The sequence below is a fragment of the Lampris incognitus genome, chromosome 6 (assembly GCF_029633865.1).
Source record: "Lampris incognitus isolate fLamInc1 chromosome 6, fLamInc1.hap2, whole genome shotgun sequence".
In the NCBI taxonomy this organism is placed as follows: Eukaryota; Metazoa; Chordata; class Actinopteri; order Lampriformes; family Lampridae; genus Lampris; species Lampris incognitus.
This window is the reverse complement of record NC_079216.1, coordinates 36006038-36026076: the sequence shown is the minus strand read 5'-3', so window position 1 is coordinate 36026076 and position 20039 is coordinate 36006038. Positions and strand designations below refer to the sequence as shown.

The 20039-nt window shown below is 43.2% G+C and overlaps 1 protein-coding gene across 3 annotated transcripts in view; it reads right to left on the bottom strand.

Annotated features, from left to right (window-relative positions):
* LOC130114125 (protein inscuteable homolog) overlaps positions 1 to 20039 on the bottom strand; it is a 92050-nt gene that overhangs the window by 12434 nt on the left and 59577 nt on the right. For all 3 annotated transcript variants that reach the window (XM_056281897.1, XM_056281895.1, XM_056281898.1), the window contains 2 exons: positions 16593 to 16706; positions 8026 to 8151 (listed from right to left, as the gene is read on the bottom strand). In XM_056281897.1, coding sequence (XP_056137872.1) covers positions 8026 to 8151; positions 16593 to 16706 — 240 coding nt within the window. The remainder of the gene's footprint in view (positions 1 to 8025; positions 8152 to 16592; positions 16707 to 20039) is intronic.

The following is a 20039-nucleotide window of genomic DNA, read 5'->3' as shown; positions in this document are numbered from 1 at the left end:
AAACAGCGGGACAAGACTCCTGTAAACTGTCAAATCTCAGCCACACTTGTCAGTCTTCTTTGCTGACGAGCATCAGCACACCAAGCTTCACAGGGCAATTCCCTATTTTTGTCTCCGTGGACGTCAGCAGCACTGTGCCAGCGCGGCCCATTGACGTGGAAAAATCCACGCTCCCCACCCCCGTTCATCTACCAACCCCCTCCCCATCACCACCCCAGCCTCCCCATCGCCACCCCAGCCTCCCCACATCCACCCATACACAAGTTTTTCCAAATACACTGTTTACCATGTGTTGGATTTATTGCATTTATTATGTTCCGAAGGCAAAAAACTTTTCTGTCCATCACAGGTCGTGTGTGTGTGTGTACATGTTTAGCTATCCTTGTGTGGACCAAATGTCCTCATTAGGATAGCAAAACCTGACAGCACCTACCTTGTGTGGACATTTCAGAGGTCCTCACAAGGAAAAGGGTCTATTTTAGGGTTAGGACTCGGTTTTAGGGTTACGGTTAGAATTAGGGTTAGGTTAAGGTTAGAGTAAGGGTGTGGTGCGTGTGTGTGTGTGTGTGTGTGTGTGTGTGTATGTGTCCTTTAGGTCAGCAGTTCTCAACTGTATTGTCTCAGGACCCCCTAAATCAAACTGCTGCATTTATGTCTAACTGCATTACCATTTCACCTTTTGGCCGTTTGGTTGAAAATCTTTTCCAGTGCAACAAAAGAACTAGCTTAAGTACTTGTATATCACGAATATATATATATATATATATAGATAGATAGATAGATAGATAGATAGATAGATAGTTTTAATAGCCACATGACCAAGGCTGGTGGAATTTGTTTTTGGTACACTTTACACTCTGCAGCACAATACATACATAGACAACAACTGAACAATACAGTTACACAATAACAGAAATAAACATATCAGGCATAACAGGTGAATGGTGGTATTCATGCCAATGATGTGTGAGGAGGGGACTACAGGGAGGAATTCTGAGTCCTTATGGCTAGGGGGGAAAAAAACTGTTTGCGAAGCGTTTAGTCTTAGTTGGCAGGGACCTATAGCGCCTCCCTGAGGGAAGGAGGTGGAAGAGGTGATGAGCAGGATGTGAGAGGTTGGAGGTGATCTTCCCTGCTCGCTTTACAGTCCATTTAGTATGTAGAGATTCAACTGAGGGGAGCGGGTTGCCTATGATTTTGGATGCCTTGTTGACAATCCGCTGCAGTTTTTTCCGTGTTTGACTGTCTGTGCCGCCATACCATACTGTAATAGAAGATCTTATGATGGACTCGATAATGGCTGACTAAAACCGAACGAGATGTTGATGTTTGAACCGGTATTTTTTAAGCTGCCTAAGAAAGTAAAGTCGTTGTTGAGCTTTTGCAACGATGTGTTCAGTGTTAATTTTCCATTTCAGGTTATTGCTGATGTATGTTTCAAGGAATTTAAGAGTCGGTGGTGGTGATGGGGTCTCCGTTCATTTATATGGGTGTTTTAGGATTCGGCATGCATCGGAAGTCAATAATGAGTTCTTGGGTTTTGGCTGTATTGAGCAGACGATTGTTGTTTGCGCACCAAATGACAGATTGGTCTACTTCAGTGCGGTACTGGGTTTCATCATTGTTGGAGATGAGGCTTACAATGGTTGTGTCATCTGCGTATTTTATTATTTTCACAGAGCTATCTGTGGATGTAAAGTGGGTGATGTAAAGTCAGAAGAGCCAGGGGGAGAGAACACAGCCCTGAGGAGCACCTGTACTGAGGGTTAGAGGGTGTGAGGTTAGGTTATTAACCTTCACTCTTCAATATTGCAAGTGACCAGAAACCAGCAGTGCAAATGGCAGGGCCCTCGGATGTGAACAGGTAGTAAATGCTGGATAAGGGAATTGATAAATAGTAAGCCTTCACTCAATTAACCCTTCTGTTGTCTACGGGTCAAAAAATTACCCATAACAGTGTTTAATAGCAGAGGAAAGACTCTAAATTATTTTTTTTCCTCCTGAAATTTTATGACTTTTCCTAGAGTGACCCCAACATTAGAAAAAGCTGTACACCACTAGGGTACTAAGATTGTATGACCCTAAGACAAAAACTTTCTGCACGGGGAGTCTGGGTAGCATGGTGGTCTATTCCGTTGCCTACCAACATGGAGATCGCTGTTTCGAATCCTCACGTTACCTCCGGCTTGGTCGGGCATCCCTACAGACAAAATTGACCTGTCGCTCAGTCCCGCCCCTCAAACGCAGACGAGCCAATGGCAATGTAGTACCAAATGCACGCGGGAGCTCACTCGGACATCTAAAGCTAACGACTCCATTAAGTCGCATCAGAGTTGCATCAGAGGTCGTGGTTTTTTGTGATGTTTAATGGATATAAGTTGAACAAAAATGGTCAAACGATGTGCATGGGGTACATGCAACACTGATACGAGGTATCCTGAGAGGATAGGCAATGGGGTATATTTTATCCCATTTCCCAAACCAAAACAAGACAGAACCAAATGTCTCCAGTGGATTAAGCTGTGTGGCAGACCACACAGTCAACTCAACGTAACGAAGATAAACAAGGATGTCTACATTTGTTCTAAGGTAAGGCAAGATTTGTGTAATATACTTTTCACTTTGAAGCAAACTTTTAATGATAAAATCATTAAAAGTTTGCTCTAAATAATAAACTATTTATTTTAATAAACTAATACACGTACATCTGAGTGCCTCTCCAGGATTAATGTTGGTTAATTGAAGACATTAATTTGTCTTACCCTGCAGTTCACGAACAATGCTGGTCCTGGATGATGTTATCTGCAATCATGATGACCGTGAGATGAGGCTTTTCCTCTTGCATTGTGATCTGTAAACTCTCACCTCCAATTTAAGCTTGTCACCCACCACATCTAGTTTTAAATTTTGCACATATCCCTCCATAGCATAGTGAAGTCCTTTTTGATGGCTTCTAGATGAAATCAGGTCCTTCTGTTTCCAAAAGTTATGTATAGCCTCTTGGGATATAGTTTTGACACCGATAGCTGCCATTGTAACTCTCTAGTCAGCCCGGGTAGCTTGTCTGAGTTAGCAACAGTAACTAAGGGGGGAGGGGCTTAGCGATAGGTCCATTGTCTGTGTCTGCGGGTGGGAAGCTGGATGTGGGTATGCGTCCTGGTCGCTGTGCTAGCGCCTCATCTGGTTGGTCGGAGTGCCTGTTCGGGGGGAGGAGGAACTGGGGGGGAATAGTGTGATCCTCCCACGCACTACGTTCCCCTGGTGAAACTCCTCACTGTCAGGTGAAAAGAAGCAGCAGGTGACTCCACATGTATCGGAGCAAGCATGTGGTAGTCTGCAGCCCTCCCCAAATCAGCAGAGGGGGTGGAGCAGCGACCAGGACTGCTCAGAAGAGTGGGGTAATTGGCCAAGTACAATTGACAATTGGGGAGAAAAAAGAGGGGAAAAAAACTTTCTGCTACTTTCTTAGGCTATACAAGTACCATCTCTTGCTAAAAAGTTAATTTTTACAACTATGCAGTACCTTAAGCAATAATAATAATAATAATAAACCTCTAATTTAGTAAAGAAAACAAGTATGACAGGTGTGTTGTAATAAAAACGAGTGTTGTCCACTGATTAAATGCAGTCTTTCTGCACTGTGAAGAGGGAAAACCCAGATAGTCACAAAGTTTGTGATGAATGACAGTTTGTTTTTTGGTGCAAAATAGATTTGGGGTTTAAAATTAAATTAAGTTGCTTTGATTTAGAGGTTTAATCAAGGCGGGTCATAAATGACCCTTAAGACAAGGACAGTATACAAAATTTGTGGACAACAGTGAAGTTTTAGCTCTGAGGCAGTTTTGCTGGGCTTGATTAATTATTGAAAAGGCTCTAGAGGCTGCAAATGTTCATTATTTGAGAAATACACAAATTCACAGACAAAAATAAATTATTGAAATAAATCAATGATTAAATATTACGTATTTCGTTTGAGAGATGCACACTTTTTTTTTTATACTTCATAAATCAGCTACGATCCCACTTAAAATAACTCACAAACACCCCGCATGGTCCAGGGCCCCATGCTAAAAACAACTGCTTAGCTAATATGAGTTTAAGGGAAGGTTTACAAGATGGTTGTGAGACCAGCTAAGTTGTATGGTTTGGAGACAGTGGAACTGATGAAAAGACAGGAGACAAAGCTGGAGGTGGCAGAGTTGAAGATGCTAAGATTTTCATTGGGGGTGTTGAAGAAGGACAGGATTAGGAACGATTATATTAGAGGAACAGCTCAGGTTGGACGGTTTGGCGACAAAGCAAGAGAAGCAAGATTGAGATGGCTTGGACATGTGTGGAGGAGAGATGCTGGTTATATTGGGAGAAGGATGCTGAATATGGAGCTGCCAGGGAAGAGGAAAAGAGGAAGGCCAAAGAGGAGGTTTATGAATATGGTGAGGGAAGACATGCAGGTGGTTGCTGTGACAGAGGAAGATGCAGAAGACAGGAAGAAATGGAAACGGATGATCCGCAGTGGCGACCCCTAACAGGAGCAGCTGAAAGTAGTAGTAGTAGTAGTAGTAGTAGTAGATAGTATAAGAGTACAGCTCAGCGTTTTCGGTTTTTATTTTTCAAAAAATAAAAAAATCCATGAATTTATCGGTGTTTAAACTGATCTGCTCCTTTTAAAAAATCTGGGTATTTTTTTGGTGAAAATCGGTAAAAACCGAAAACGCTGAGCCTTGTATAAGAGTTATGTCAAAAACAGATGAAAGACATATTGCAACAGTAAACTGAAGATGTACATGGTGTTGTGAGGATAAATATTGGGGTGGACTTATTACAAGTCAACACAAGACATGTAGACATGAGATAATATTCCTGCCATGAATCTTGGAAGCCGGGAAATGGTCTGCAAAGCTTTTTATGCTATGCACTGTGATAAGGACTTTTCCTATAATGTGTAGCTGCTAACCATGACCTCTTCGGGCAAGGCTGAATGTGCACAAGAGTATACTTTACCCAGATGCTGTTCAACCACGCACATGTACATGATGCAGCAGCCTGGTACAACCACTTCTATACTGTTGGCTGGTGCAAAGTAGCTCCACTAGAGTGGTGATAATGCCCAATCATATGATAAGGACAGCCATGTGCATGCATGCTTGCAGGTCTTCATCCCATCCCAGCATTACAACAACTAATTTCATTGATTAACAAACCTTCAACCTTCAATGGGTGGACGAATCAATGAAACCAGCTGGGGTAGACTTGGGTTGGAATGAAAACAGGTTTTCCATACCCATCAGAGCTGTGTGTATATGAATGTGCACAAGTACACAAGAGTAAGAGCTGATAAAGGTGCGATAGGGGGAGGGAGAGTATGGGGGGGGGGGCATCCTCGTGACTCACACAGATTTCATGCCTACAATGTGAGCTCGAGCCCTGATCCCAGCATCCTCATTTAAAATCCAGCTCAGGACCTTTGCTGTCTCATGCCCTCTCGGCTCTGCTATACTTTCTGATTCGCTCCACTTTTTTGTCATATAAAAGTTAAAACTGTCAACATGATGATATCTATTCACTGTTTTCTATTATTCTATCTATTTACTCAGATTCTCCAAGCCAGACTGGGATCTGAACAGGCCTTTCCTTCAGGTCACAAGCAAACCTCTCTAACATTGCTACTGACACCTGCCATACCAATGAGAACCACTAACCATGAAACAGAATAAATATTAAATAAATAAATAAATTTGTGATGGCGTGGTTTGTTTTTATTTGTGCAGCAGAAGCGCAACAGAGCAGCTTTGCTAACAGTCAATACTCTCTCTTTTTCTGCATTGTTGAATTGCCCAATAAACATTTAACAACGAGTATCCAGAGAAGAGAAGCCCAGATGCCTGCCGGCCGCTTTTCTCGGTCGCCATCCAGGAGCGACAGGTGTGTTTCTCACGGCTGAGCAGCTGCCAGTGAGCGGTTCATAGTTTACACTTCCCTGACGGCGCCTCGTGGGACATAGCTGCTAATCTGGGGCAGAATTTTGTTTTTAATAGCTTTGGTCCCACTTCAGGTTTTTACAGTCGGCTGATTTGTGCAATCCCAGCTGCTCTTCATAAGGAGGCAGACAGCAGCGTGGATCACAAGCCACTGGCATGAGGCTGCCATGCCATCCTGTGCCACACACACACACACACACACACACACACACACACACACACACTATGTCAGGAGGGTTTGGCTGAGCTAGCCACAGAGGAAAGAACACAGGTAAGGTTGTATAATTATTTATTCTTTCTTTCTTTCTTTAAGCATTATGTTGTATTGTAAAAGCTGTGGCAACCACTTTCCTCAAGGACTGTAAAGAATCTATCTATCTATCTATCTATCTATCTATCTATCTATCTATCTATCTATCTATCTATCTATCTATCTATCTATCTATCTATCTATCTATCCCTCTCTCTCTCTCTGTCTACCTATCCCTCTATCATCTATCATTCTATCCCCTCTCTCTCTTTGTCTATTTATCTGTCCCTCTATCATATATCCCTCTCTCTCTATCTGTCTATCTATCCCTCTATCCCCTCTCTCTTTCAATCTGTCTAGCCCTCTATATGTCTATCTATCAGTCTATCTATCTCCCTCATTCTCTTACTTCCACAAACACACACACACACACACACACACAAAACCATGTCAACGTATACTTGTGGGAACCCTTCATTGACTACAGTCATTCCCTAGCCCATCATAACTACATGTCTAGCCTTCACCATCATAACTACATGCCTAGCCTTAACCCTTACCCTTACCCTATCCTTATCTAATCTTAAATCTAACTTTAACCCTAAACCCAAATCCTGACTCTAAAACAGACCTTTTTTCTCATAAAATGTCCCCACAAGGTAGGTGGTTTCTGGTTATTCTCTCTTAATGGGAACATTTGGTCCCCATTAGGAAAGAAAAACCTGGCACACACACACACACACAGTTTGCAAAAAATAAAAAATAAAGTTTTACTTTCTCCATTAATAAATCTATACAATGTGGTTTTTTCTGGGCCAAGAAAGCCAATCTGGTTATTGGTTGTACCCCATCCATCTCCTAAATTGCCATTCAAATCAAATAAAAAAAAGGAAGACCCCCAAAAAAAATATTTTTTGGGGGCGGGGGTGAGGGGAGTTGCAAGCAGCGTGTGGATCTGCTTTGCTAGCCGCTGGACAGTTTGAGCTGTTCAACTGGCGAAGTAGATGAACTGTGTGTTACATCAGCCAGGAATGAATGATTGTGTGTGTGTGTGTGTGTGTGTGTGTGTGTGCAGTGAGGGAACATGTACCCTCTGACGTCTGATCACGTTCCACTCAGTCTGACTAAACCTCCTGCTGTTCTCAGTGTTAATGCGTCTTGTTCACCAGTGGAAATAAGCGATTGTTCCCATCATATCCCAGTGTGCCAAAGCCTTGTTTAATGTGTGCTACTGTAGGCAGCCTTTACCGGCACATGCAGAAGAAGCCTACAGGTTTCCCTGTGCTAACTTAGGCTGATCACTGACAACATATCTATCTGAACAAAATACAGCAAGTGTGTGAGTGTTTGTGTGTGTGTTAGTGTGTGTGCTTGTGCATGCGTGCGTGCGTGTGTGTGTGTGTGTGCGCGTGTGTATGTTTTATTTTGAATTTTTGATCGTGCAGGAGTATAAGAGTACTGGAATAAGTTGTGATGGATTAAAGATGTAGAGATACATTCTTGTAAAAACAAACACACACACACACACACGCACACACAAACTCAGCAAATCTGATCCACAATGTTTGCTCCATTGCTTTCACTTTGAACATGCATATAAACAAAGACATCTACAAACACAAGCACACTCAATTGTGCATACACAAGTGAAATGTGTAATTGAGTAATTTTTCTATCAGAGATGTCGATCTCCGATTAACATACATTTAAACTGCTTGCACATTAAACTTAAGTTAAAATACCACTACTTGTGTGTGTGTGTGTGTGTGTGTGTGTGTGTGTGTGCGCGTGCATTACATTGTCCAGTTGGTTGATGCCCTCCTCCACACAGCAAATGGAGGCCACCGTTCTCAAGGCATGAGCGTACAAGTCGCTGAAGCAGTCCTGCCTGCAGATCTTAAACAGAGCCACCACGGCACCTTCCTGTGGGGGAGGAGAAGAAAAGTTCCAAGCTCAAGGAATCTTAGTACTTTAAGACCCCTGGATAGGACTGCGGTTTTCAAAATGACTTAAAAAAAAAAGCCACCATGAAACTCTACTGTGGGAGTTAACTGTAACACAGCTTTCTAAGTTTATTGGCTGAATTTCACCACATAACCAAAGAGGGTCCATCAAAACACATCCTGTTGAAGTGTTCTTCATCAGGATCTTGGACCTCTATGTGTTCGTATAATTTTCTTTTTTTCTGGGCTTTTTTCCCCACCTTTTTCTCCCCAGTTGTACTTGGCCAATTACCCCACTCTTCCGAGCCATCTCGGTCACTGCTCCACCCCTCTGCCGATCCAGGGAGGGCTGCAGACTACCACATGCCTCCTCCTATACACATGGAGTCGCCAGCCGCTTCTTTTCACCTAACAGTGAGGAGTTTCGCCAGGGGGACATAGTGTATGGGAGGATCACACTATTCCCCCCAGTCCCCCCGAACAGGCGCCCCAACCAACCACAGGAGGCGCTAGTGAAGCGACCAGGACACATCCGGCCTCCCACCTGCAGACACGGCCAATTGTGTCTGTAGGGACACCCGACCAAGCCAAAGGTAACACGTGGACTCGAACCGGCAATCCCCATGTTGGTAGGCAACGGGATAGACCACCACACCACCAGGACACCCTAAAAGTGTTCTTGTTATTTTCACTGTATAAGGAAACATGGCTTAACAGAAGACTCTGCATATGATGTATTTGGATGTTCAAAAAATATCCCTAAATGTTTAAATAGAATTAATTGGGCGATTTCCAAAGGTTTCCAAAAGCTGTTGCATACAAAGGCCCTTGTTTCTTGTCTGCCAGGTAATCAGGGTGTTAATTAAATGGTGCATATACATCATATACATCATATGATGACGCCAGCTGTACTCTTTCTGATGACCTCTTGTTATAACAGCTCAAGCTAATCTTAGGGTAGAAAATAAGACTCTAGTAGGTAAAACCCCTTTGCCAAGGAATAGGATTAGACCAACGCATAGGATACCAGCACATTTGTCAAACATAAATCTATCTCAAGGCACATGTTGTGTCATCCTTCCTCGCTAGATATTCCTGTAAGAGGGTGTTTGTCACAGGTCTAAGATAACGTCAGCACACCGGCTAAAACAGCCCAGTGGACGGGCCAAAATGACCGATGGCTCTGGCCAGCTTTACTCAGTCAGCTTGCCAACCGGAAAACCTATATGACTCACACATTTCATATTGTCAGATAAAACCAACGAAAAATATTCCCACTCATATTTCATGGGTGGAAAACAATGAACAAAAAAATAATTTCCCATCCATAATGGCTGAGCATTTTCTTTGGGATGCTGATTTGAGTAAACAAACAGAAATAGCTCCTATATCACTCCTGCATCTACACCAGAGCCACACTATGACTAAAACCACTTGCAGGTATTGAATGCTATTCACCGTGTGGATAGATCAAATTACCTGGATGAAGACGAAGCCCGTAACTACCACCATTATCCTAACAAGGCCATTATACTGAGCTGGGATTTCTCAGATGCCACTAAGGCCATGCTGCCGGGGCTTGAAGTGGCTAATCATCTGGCCCTCAGACCTGACCGCTCTTCCCCGTCCTCGGCCCACACAGCAGGCCTGCCATCCCTGGAAAAACCACCGGCGACTGTCCCGCTTTCACTAAACCTTTGGAGAATCAACATAACATCACAGGCTCATTCTTACCAGTCATAGTCATGTAGCCGTGAAGAGGCTTGTCTTCCAATTGTTTGTACAGGGACACAAATGTTGGTTTAACTCTCATGAAACTGAATTTAATACTTTTGATCAAGGCTCTGTTGTTAAGACGTGGAAGTCAAAAGCCATAACAAGGTTTGCATTTCTTCATACGTAGATTAAGGAGACTGGTAGTGATTCAGTGATGCCATTAAGATCTGTAAATTCATATAGTTATTCTTCATGGCCACGTTAGCCATTTTCCCAGCAGAGGTGCAAACTAGTTACTGAAAACATTCAGTGAAAGAGATTAGTTGCAAAGAAAAGCTCATGGGATGGTTGTGAACCAGTGGTCTATGGAGAAGATCTCTGATCTTAGGCAAACAAGAAACTCAAAACAGATCAAGCAGATTGACATCCATCCATTCATTCATTCATTCATTCATTCATTCATTCATTCATTCATTCATTATCCAAACCGCTTATCCTGCTCTATGGGGCAACGGGGATGCCAGAGCCTATCCCAGCAGTCATTGGGTGGCAGGCGGGGAGACACCCTGGACAGGCTGCTAGTCCATCACAGAGCCCACACACACACATTCACACCTAGAAACAATTTAGTATGGCCGATTCACCTGACCTGCATGTCTTTGGACTGTGGGAGGAAACAAGAGCACCTGGAGGAAACCCACACAGACAGAGGGAGAACATGCAAACTCCACACAGAGGACGACCTGGGACGACCCCCAAGGTTGGACTACCCTGGGGCTTGAACCGAGGACCCTCTTTTTGTGAGGCGACCGCGCTAACCACTGCGCCACCTTGCTGCCAAGGTTGATATTATGAATTGTAATAATAGTAATGCTTGTGAAATAATTCATTTAAGTTGAAATGCAAAAAGTTTGTAATTACCAAAGGGAATTAGCAATGTATTGTCCTTGCTGATACTTTCTATTGCTGATGTGTTTAAGACAGATTGGCATCACTGTCCAAAATTGTGCCCCTCACTGAAATTCAACGCAATGGATCTCAGTGTAAATGGACTTAATAAGTTAACTAAAGCTCAGGAGCTGTGCAAAAAAAAAAAAAAAATCACTTCCCATCCATATTTCTCTGTTCATCCCTCTCTCCGTCTCTCTATCAATCAATCAATCAAGTTGCATTTCCAACTCTTTCTCTAGCATCTAAGTTAACTGAGCTTCCTACAACTCTGGCCTTTGACCAGGGTCAGCAGCTTGAACCCTGGTGAATTTTGAGCTGGTTAAAAAAATGAAATGAGAGGCTCCCCACAGCCTTCAAGGTACCCTAGAGAGAGACACTAGACCCCCTTTAAGGCTGTGATTGCATTTCACTTTTTCCTATCTCTCTTGAGCTTCTCTCAACTCTCTCCCTCCAGTTACTTCGATCGCCAAACGCAGAGCATAAATCTCTTTCCAGTTAACGTGTCTCCTCCAGTCTTCTTGCGGTCATAGCCCCACCCTCTCCTCCCTCCTTTTAAAATCTTCTCTCACTCTTCTGAGGGTTTACAGCTGCATGGTCATCCTATCTGCAGTGCCACTGGAACTTACTGTGGGTTTTACCTTTGTCAACCAGACTATGTCCATCTGACTTCTAAACACTGTGTTTCAGACAGATGTGCATCTGGGCTGTGCTGGTTTCATATCAGCTGCTGCTCTCTTTTTTAAAATCCATCCTGGAACCAGGAATAGACATATAAAAAGAGATCTGTCACTCTGCTACCATATACTTTGGTTAAGATAATCGTCAATTTATCATTCCTCTGAAGCACCTCTCATTCTTGTTCATCTTCACAGGTTTTCTCCTGCGTTTTTGCTCTTCACAGATCAATGGGCTTGTCAGTCGTTTCTCCCTTTTCCCCACCGAACAGCTCGTAGTTCTGTTGTTTCCACTGAGTTCACCCTCACCCTCAAATTAAGCCCATAATGCAAACTCGTTCTCACATTCACGCATTTGGGAACAGTAACTACTTGCTGCACTAATATCCTCATGTGAAACTTTACTCGCATAAAACGCCTCTCTATCTGTGCTTCTGGGTGCACGGGCCTACATAGCGTGTAATTTCTTTCCATCTCACAGTTTTCGGGAATTGAACTCTGTGCTACGGTCCACTGTCCTCACTCACTCACAGCCTACTGTGGCTTCTTAGTTGGTGCAAGTGATCAGGTCCCTCTTTGACTTGCAAGCAAAACGATTTCTGCTGAAAGATTCGGTTCTGATATGCTGCTGCACTGACTATTAGTTTCTATAATTGACACGGTTTATTATTAGCTCTACTGAGAAGTGTTTTTCTTTTTTTCCTATTTTTATATTTTGTTGTTTGTTTATGGTTGTGTTATGCTTGTTTGTTTTCTTAGTTTCTGTGGGCTGTTACGGTGTTTAGCAATAAGTCGATTGTCACTTTTTTATAATGTGTCTTTATAGAAGGAATATATACTTTTTACTCTTTGTAAATGCTCTGACAACACAAGTGTGTTTTTAATAAAATTTAAAAAAAAAAGATTTGGTTCGATCCCCCTATTGCCCTCAGTGATGGAGCACATTGCATTCCAAAAGAGGCTGGTAAAATAAACTCATCAGTAAGACACATGGCTGCTCTGCCTGGGAAAAAAAATAATTATCAGTTAATCATCTGTATGCAGGCATGCACAGAGAGAGAGAGAGAGAGAGAGAGCAAGGGGGGGGGGGCAAACTATTCTCTTTACATTATCTAATCTTGTTAATGGAGATGTCGACTAAACGTCTTCCTGTGTTGTATTAATAAATGTTTGTGAACTCTGTGTGAACTGGGCCCTCCTCCCATGTCTTTCAGACAGGGTCACTGACGTGACAATTACAACTAGTCTTATGGTGCCACAGCCCCCTTTTACACCACGCAGTCTTATCCACAGCTACATGTATGACCCCATCAGCCTGGGATGAAGCCCACCAAGGCTTTCCCTCTTCTGTCCCCAAATCTGTGCAATGAAAGTGGGACAACTGTCCACTTTCAAAAAGCTTTATCTATTTCTTTCTTCTTCTTCTTCTTCTTCTTCTTCTTCTTCTTCTTCTTCTTCTTCTTCTTCTTCTTCTTCTTCTTCTTCTTCTTCTTCTTCTTCTTCTTCTTTCGGCTTGTTCCCTGTTTCCCAGGGGTCACCACAGCGGAATCGACAGTTTCCATCGGTACCCTTTGAGGGCACAACACCGATGGCGGTCTTGTCAATCCGCATAATGATCTGGCAAAATTTTACGTCGGATGCCCTTCCTGACACAACCACTAACCCTATGGACGTTTATCTATTTCTTTCTTGTGAGTTAATTAATGCTAATATAACATAATTATTAATGTGATTACCGCTATTTTCCTTTTTAATGCATATGTTTCAGATTTATTCTCACCACATGTTCATTTATCTATGTCCCCTACCAAGAAGCAGGACGTCCTCCAATCTCAAGGACCAGCGGTCATCAGATACGAGCAGACCTGCTCAGCATTAACCTGCTTGGGAGTCCAAGATGGGTGGAGTTTACTCCATCCATACAACTTGGGCAGTGAGAGTTAAGATGACAATAACAGAGAAAAATGCATCCTCTCTTATGTTCTCTTCATACTCTCATGTTGCAGTCAGTCTGTTCACCGCTGGATTGTCTGACACAACAAACCTCACAAACATGTCTTCTGCATTTAACCCATCCTATTGTATAGCAGCAGTGGGCAGCTGCAGCGCCCGGGGACCAACTCCAGTTCTTCTTCCCATTGCCTTGCTCAGGGACACAGGCAGGAGTATTAACCCTAACATGCATGTTTTTTTGATGGCGGGAAGAAACCGGAGCAACCCGAGGAAACCCACGCAGACACGAGGAGAACATGCAAACTCCATACAGAAAGGACCTGGGACGCCCTGAGGTTCGAACCCAGGACCTTCTTGCGATGAGGCAACAGTGCCTCATTGCTGGGCCACCATGCTGCCAACATGCCATTATAGGTTGGGTAAAACAAGAATTTATGTTTGATCCAGGCCAGGATGGGAGCTAAATATAATAATAATACACTTCTATGTGCACTTGCACACAGGTTCACATACAAATCCACTCAAGTTTTAATGTCAGATTAGCCTCTATTGATTATCCTACATGCAGCGATACCCAGCTACCACACAGACCAAATAATCATTTGTGGACAACAGCAGCGGGGAGGATGAGACACGCCACCGAGGGGAGGGGTAGGCGGAAATATCAGGTCTCCACCCCAACGGTTAGACGGCTAATCTGCGGTTATTCAAAGCGAGTGAATGAGTAATGTCAACAGGGCTGTGGCAAATCGGTAATGGGGAAAGAGCTCAGATATGGGCCAAAAGTTACGTAACATCGCCAAGAGTCCGAAGGAGGGAGAGGGAGCTAAGTAGACACATAAAGAGATAGAGACCGCTAGAGAGAGCTTTAAAAAGCCCAAAGTCTCTAAAGACAGAGAGCGTGATGAATTCCTCTAACAGGTGGCAGATGTTCTGTGCTGGGTATTCATTAGCCCTCATTGGCAGGTTGGCTTCCTTTAAGCAGCCCTCTAAGGGTTTGGCCAGCGGTGCTGTGAAGGGGAGCTGGGAAAGGTGCAGCTGGCTGATGGGTAAAGAAGCCTGAGCAGGCCGCCATGGTGATCAATGCTTTCTCCTAATGGGAGCTGACAGTTAATGATCTGGTGTGTGTGTGTGTGTGTGTGTCCTTGTTTTTCTATCCCAATGGAGACCAAATCCAAATGTTGGGTCCCCACAAGTATAGAGAAACCCTGCGTGTGTGTGTGTGTGTGTATGTGTGTGTGTGTGTGCACGTGCCTGTGTAAGCCATCAGGAAGAGTCTTATCAAGAGTATCCTGGAAGCGGCCAGCAAACTAATGGCCGATTAAGACTTACTGTCTGGGCTGACTTGTCTTATCTCAGGGTGAAATAGCTCTTTGGAACGATGCATAAAATGATGGATGGCAAATGCAGATCTGCTACTCTATTTCACGACCAACAGAGCAAGGCAGGGCTGTTCATTAAATGGTGTACGCCTACAATAATTCTGAAATGGAGTCACCTGTAAAATGGGAAGATTGAATCAAAACTTGTCATTTCATAAGGTGGGGATAAACATTCCAGTCTCAAATAAAATAATTCATAAATACGTGCACAATTCGTTTTGACCTGGTTCAACCACTTACTAAGTGTCTGCTAATAAGATTTCTCCTGGATCTATTGAGAATAAATAATGAATTCACTAGGTGTTGGTGCAAATAAAGACAGGTGTGTATAATTGGATGAAGTATGGCCAACACATACACACACGTACATGACAGACCAACATAGCATGAATGTAGCTCACAAGATCATAGCAGGTCCACTTCACCCTTTATGGTGTGAATATGCCCTTTGACCTTCAGGGTGAAGGTATAGCATGCCCAGGATGTGGACTAAAAGAGGCATCATATCGTTTGTCCCACACAGAATTCAGCACTTGTCGAACTTGCACTTGATGTCCTTCACGGATTTTTATGATGCTTTTTTTTTTAAAAATTGTAGTCCTTTTTCTTCCCAATTGTACCCATCCAATTACCCCACTCTTCCGAGCCATCCCAGTCACTGCTCCACCATCTGGGGAGGGCTGCAGACTACCACATGCGTCCTCCGATACATGTGGAGTCACCAGCTGCTTCTTTTCACCTGACATTGAGGAGTTTCACCAGGGGGACGTAGCACGTGGGAGGCTCACGCTATTCCTCACAGTTCCCCCTGCCCCCCAAACAGGCGCACTGATCGACCAGAGGAGGCGCTCGTGCAGCGACCAGGACACATACCCACATCCAGCTTCCCACCTGCAGACACGGCCAATTGTGTCTGTCGGGATGCCCGATCAAGTCGGAGGTAACACGAGGATTCAAACCGGCGATCCTTGTGTTGGTAGGCAATGGAATAGACCGCTACACTACCCGGACACCCCTTTATGACACTTTTTATGATGTTTTTTAAAATGATTTTGCTTTATATTATGTGCTACCATGTATGATTGTTAATATTTTTTGATATTCTCTTGTGCTCTTTGTGCAAAGCAAATTCCACAAAGGGCAATAAAGGTTTCATTCATTCATTCACTCATTAACAAAGGCAACATAGCATGACATGGAATTTTTCATGTTTTTACCCAAAGTTCCTTAAATTACCATGATGCCATATGTTACCTATGAGGGTGACCACAGTGGAACCAGTCCTCTCACACTGGCAATGACCCCAGTTGAGCTACAGGTTCCCATTTTATGGTACTAAAGACAAAAACTAAGAAGTGCAAAGTTTACTCCAGTGGCTACTTATTGACTTAATTTGAACATGAATAAAGCAGACTTTGCTCTGTAAACAAGGTTATTCTGCCTGTCTTTGGCATGGCGTTACACATATATTTGCGGTTTTCTTGAACACCTGCACGGTTAGAGAGGCAACCTTTTTGTCCTTGCTGTGATCCTATACTGTGTGGTTCTGTGCCTTCATGGCAGCTTGTTTTGAATACTGTATGATGTTCTGTGACTTGTGGTTTCTGTGTCTTTGTTGTCTGTGGTAGCCATGGAATCCCTGGCTGCCAACTCAGTGTCATGCCGCTGAACGAGTCTTGAACTTAAAACCTGAAGTTAAACAGCTTTACCCAACCATCAGAGAAGTGCATATGAACCAGACCCACCTTGGCGATGATGCTGCAGAGCTGGGGTCCATCCTGGGTAAGGGACAACAGGTTACTAATGGCACTGCCAATGGTAAATACACTGTCCGATGTCTCAATCTGTTTGATCAGGACCTGAAAGGATCAGCGTTAAGGTTAGCTTGGAACAGTAGTTTCTTTCCAACCAAGCACGGCACAAAGAGTGCATATAACAGTATTAGCAGGGCGCCCAGGTCACTACCATCAGCGGCTCATGGTTTGAACCACGATGTTGGCTCTCGATGGCCGACGTCACAGTTAACAGTTCAGTTGACGGTGCCCCTGGGTGGGGAGCCAGTGGGGATTATACATCCCACTTTTGCAATTAGTGACTCTTAAAGAGCACCTGTACAGCTCCAGGTGGATTTGAGGTAAATAGCAGGGGCCTCCGCAATTGACCTTTCGCAAAGTACCACCCCAGAACGGTGCTTGTCCAATCCTACCTTAGCAACGGTCCGTCAAGCCTTCAAACAGACAACAAAATGCTGAAACGGTGTGCCTATGGGATCTGCAAATCGGATACTAGATATCTGAAAAGTTTGGAGGGGGTGTAATTTTCTTTCCCTTCCCGAAACCCAGAACGCAAGAAGCGCAATGTCGGCAATAGATTTGGCAGTATAGCAGACCCCATGGCCAGCTTAATCCATCCAAAATCAACAAAAATACCTGTCTGCTCCAAGCTAAGCTTGCTACTAGCTATTATTGATAGCTAATACAGTTAACGTATTATTACTGTTACTTTTACCCACACAATGCGCTGATTTCTTCCTTCATGTTTTGGTGTTTTCCAGCTACTTCCTGGATAGTTCTGAAATGCTTGATGGGCATAGCAACAGTAACTAAGGGGGGCGGGACTTTGCGAAAGGTCAATTCCTCCAGGGAGACCTGCCGTTGGCAGGTAAGAAGAAGGGGTCAGCTGGCTTCATATGCATCACAAAATGCAAGTGAGGGAGGAGGCATCGGAAAATCAAAATCATTGTATATTTTTAATAGAAAGAATGCCCCCAGCCAATTGAATTATTAGTATTGTTATTTTATTATTATTATTATTGTTATTAAAATCATTCTGCCCTAAAAGTATCTGGGTCTCAGAAACCGTAACAACTAGTTTTAATTTTAATTCTTATCCTCTTTGATTCTGTAGAGTTCAATGGGTTTGTGAACTATTTTATTTCCCTATTGGTTTAAAATATGTACGTATTTTCTATTCTGATTGTTTTTTTTCCTTTAAAATAAAATTTAAAAAAAAACACTACAGTTCCCAAACTTGGCAGATAAATTGGAAATATCACCAAATAAAACTGTACAAATTGGCTAGATGGTGGCACTATGACAACGAACTTCATGTTTTGGCCTATAGTCTTGGAAACAAAATTATTTTTCCTGGATTCTGTGGGTCCAGATGAATCTGAAGATAGAAGCCATGCCCATTTGAGCCTGGAAATATTTTCCGCCATGACTTTTGTCCAAATCTGTTTTTGAGCAATCGTCACCAAATTTGGTACAGAGCATCTCTGGATCAAGCAGGAAAAAGTTAATTTCTCAGATTTTTGATATTCTATAGGGTTTATTATACAAGCCAATCACATTTTATCTAAAGAGCTAATTTTAAAAAATTCGCAATAACTCATGAACATGTTGCGATATCAACCTGAAATTTGTGATGTGTTCAGGAGTTTTCACTAAGCTTACATAGTAAAGCATATTGCACTAAGTGCTCGGACCCCACCCATTGCCAATTGTGGCTGTCCAGGGAGTCTCCCCGCCTGCCGCCCAATGACTCCCCATGACCCAGAGAGCAGGATAAGCGGTTAATGGATGGATATTATTATCATTATTATTATTATTATTATCCATCCATCCATTATCCAAACCACTTATCCTACTCAGGGTCGCAGGGTTGCAGGCGGGGAGACACCCTGGACTGGCCACCAGTCCATCACAGGGCTGACACACACACACATACACAACTAGGGACAATTTAGTACAGCCAATTCACCAGACCTACATGTCTCTGGCCTGTGGGAGGAAACCGGAGCACCCGGAGGAAACCCACGCAGACACAGGGAGAACATGCAAACTCCACACAGAGGATGACCCCCAAGGTTGGACTACCCTGGTGCTCGAACCCAGAACCTTCTCGCTGTGAGACGAACGCGCTAACCACTGCGCCACCATGCTGCCCTAATTTTTTAAATACATTATTATTATATTCCATCCATTATCCGAACTGCTTGTCCTGTTCTCAGGGTCGCGGGGATGCTGGAGCCTATACCAGCAGTCATTGGGCGGCAGATGGGGAGACACCCTGGACAGGCCGCCATGCCATCAGAGGGCCCACACACACACACATTCATACCTAGGGGCAATTTAGCATGGCCTATTCACCTGACCTACATGTCTTTGGACTGTGGGAGGAAACCGGAGCCCCTGAAGGAAACCCACGCAGACATGGGGAGAACATGCAAACTCCACACAAAGCACAACCAAGGACGACCCCTAAGGTTGGACTACCCTGGGGCTCGAACCCAGGACCTTCTTTCTGTGAAGCCATTGTTCGAACAACGGCACCACCGTGCCGCCATTATTATTATATTATAATAATAATTATGATATACTATAATTATAATATAATTATAATAATTATATATAATATAATAATAATTATTATATTACTATATTATTTTTATTAATAAATTATTATTATTATTATTATTATCATCATCAGACTTTAGGTCAGAAGGCACATCACCAGTCCATTGCAGGGCCCACCCACACACAGACAAATGATCATTTCATATTATGATTTATACCTAATGGCCATTTGGAGACTCCAATTCACCTGACATTTTTTTTCTTTGGACTGCGAGAGAAAACCAAAGAAAATGGAGGAAACAAATAAAACATCAAAAGTGGTAAACCCACACCAAGCTGGGAGCAAAGCCTGGCGTCGCCATTGGGCTAATAAGCACTGCTATGAGTAAAACAGGCATTTAACATGGGAAGAAAATGGATCCATAATCATTTGTGATTATGGAAACAATATCTGAATGGAAACAAGGACGGATGTTTGCTCCATACATTAACCCTGTCTCATGTTTTGAAGGTGAAACATAAGATGCCCTACTGCAAGACAGCCATCTTTTTCTACTGCAAACTCTTCTGCAGCATCGTACTCATAGATGACTCCTAGATTAATCCCAGTGGAATGTCACGTCTATTTTTTTTACCTTACCTCATTTAATCCAAAAGGATGATGTAATCTTCAATTAGTCCAGTGACCAAATAATACCGAGCATGTTCACGTTTCCATTCAGCCACTTTCAACCAGGTCAACATATTCTAAAAAGTTTTAGAACAATACCGCAGGGAAAGTCACTGGCAATGAGTGCTTCAATATGGCTAGGGCATGCATGTATATATATATAT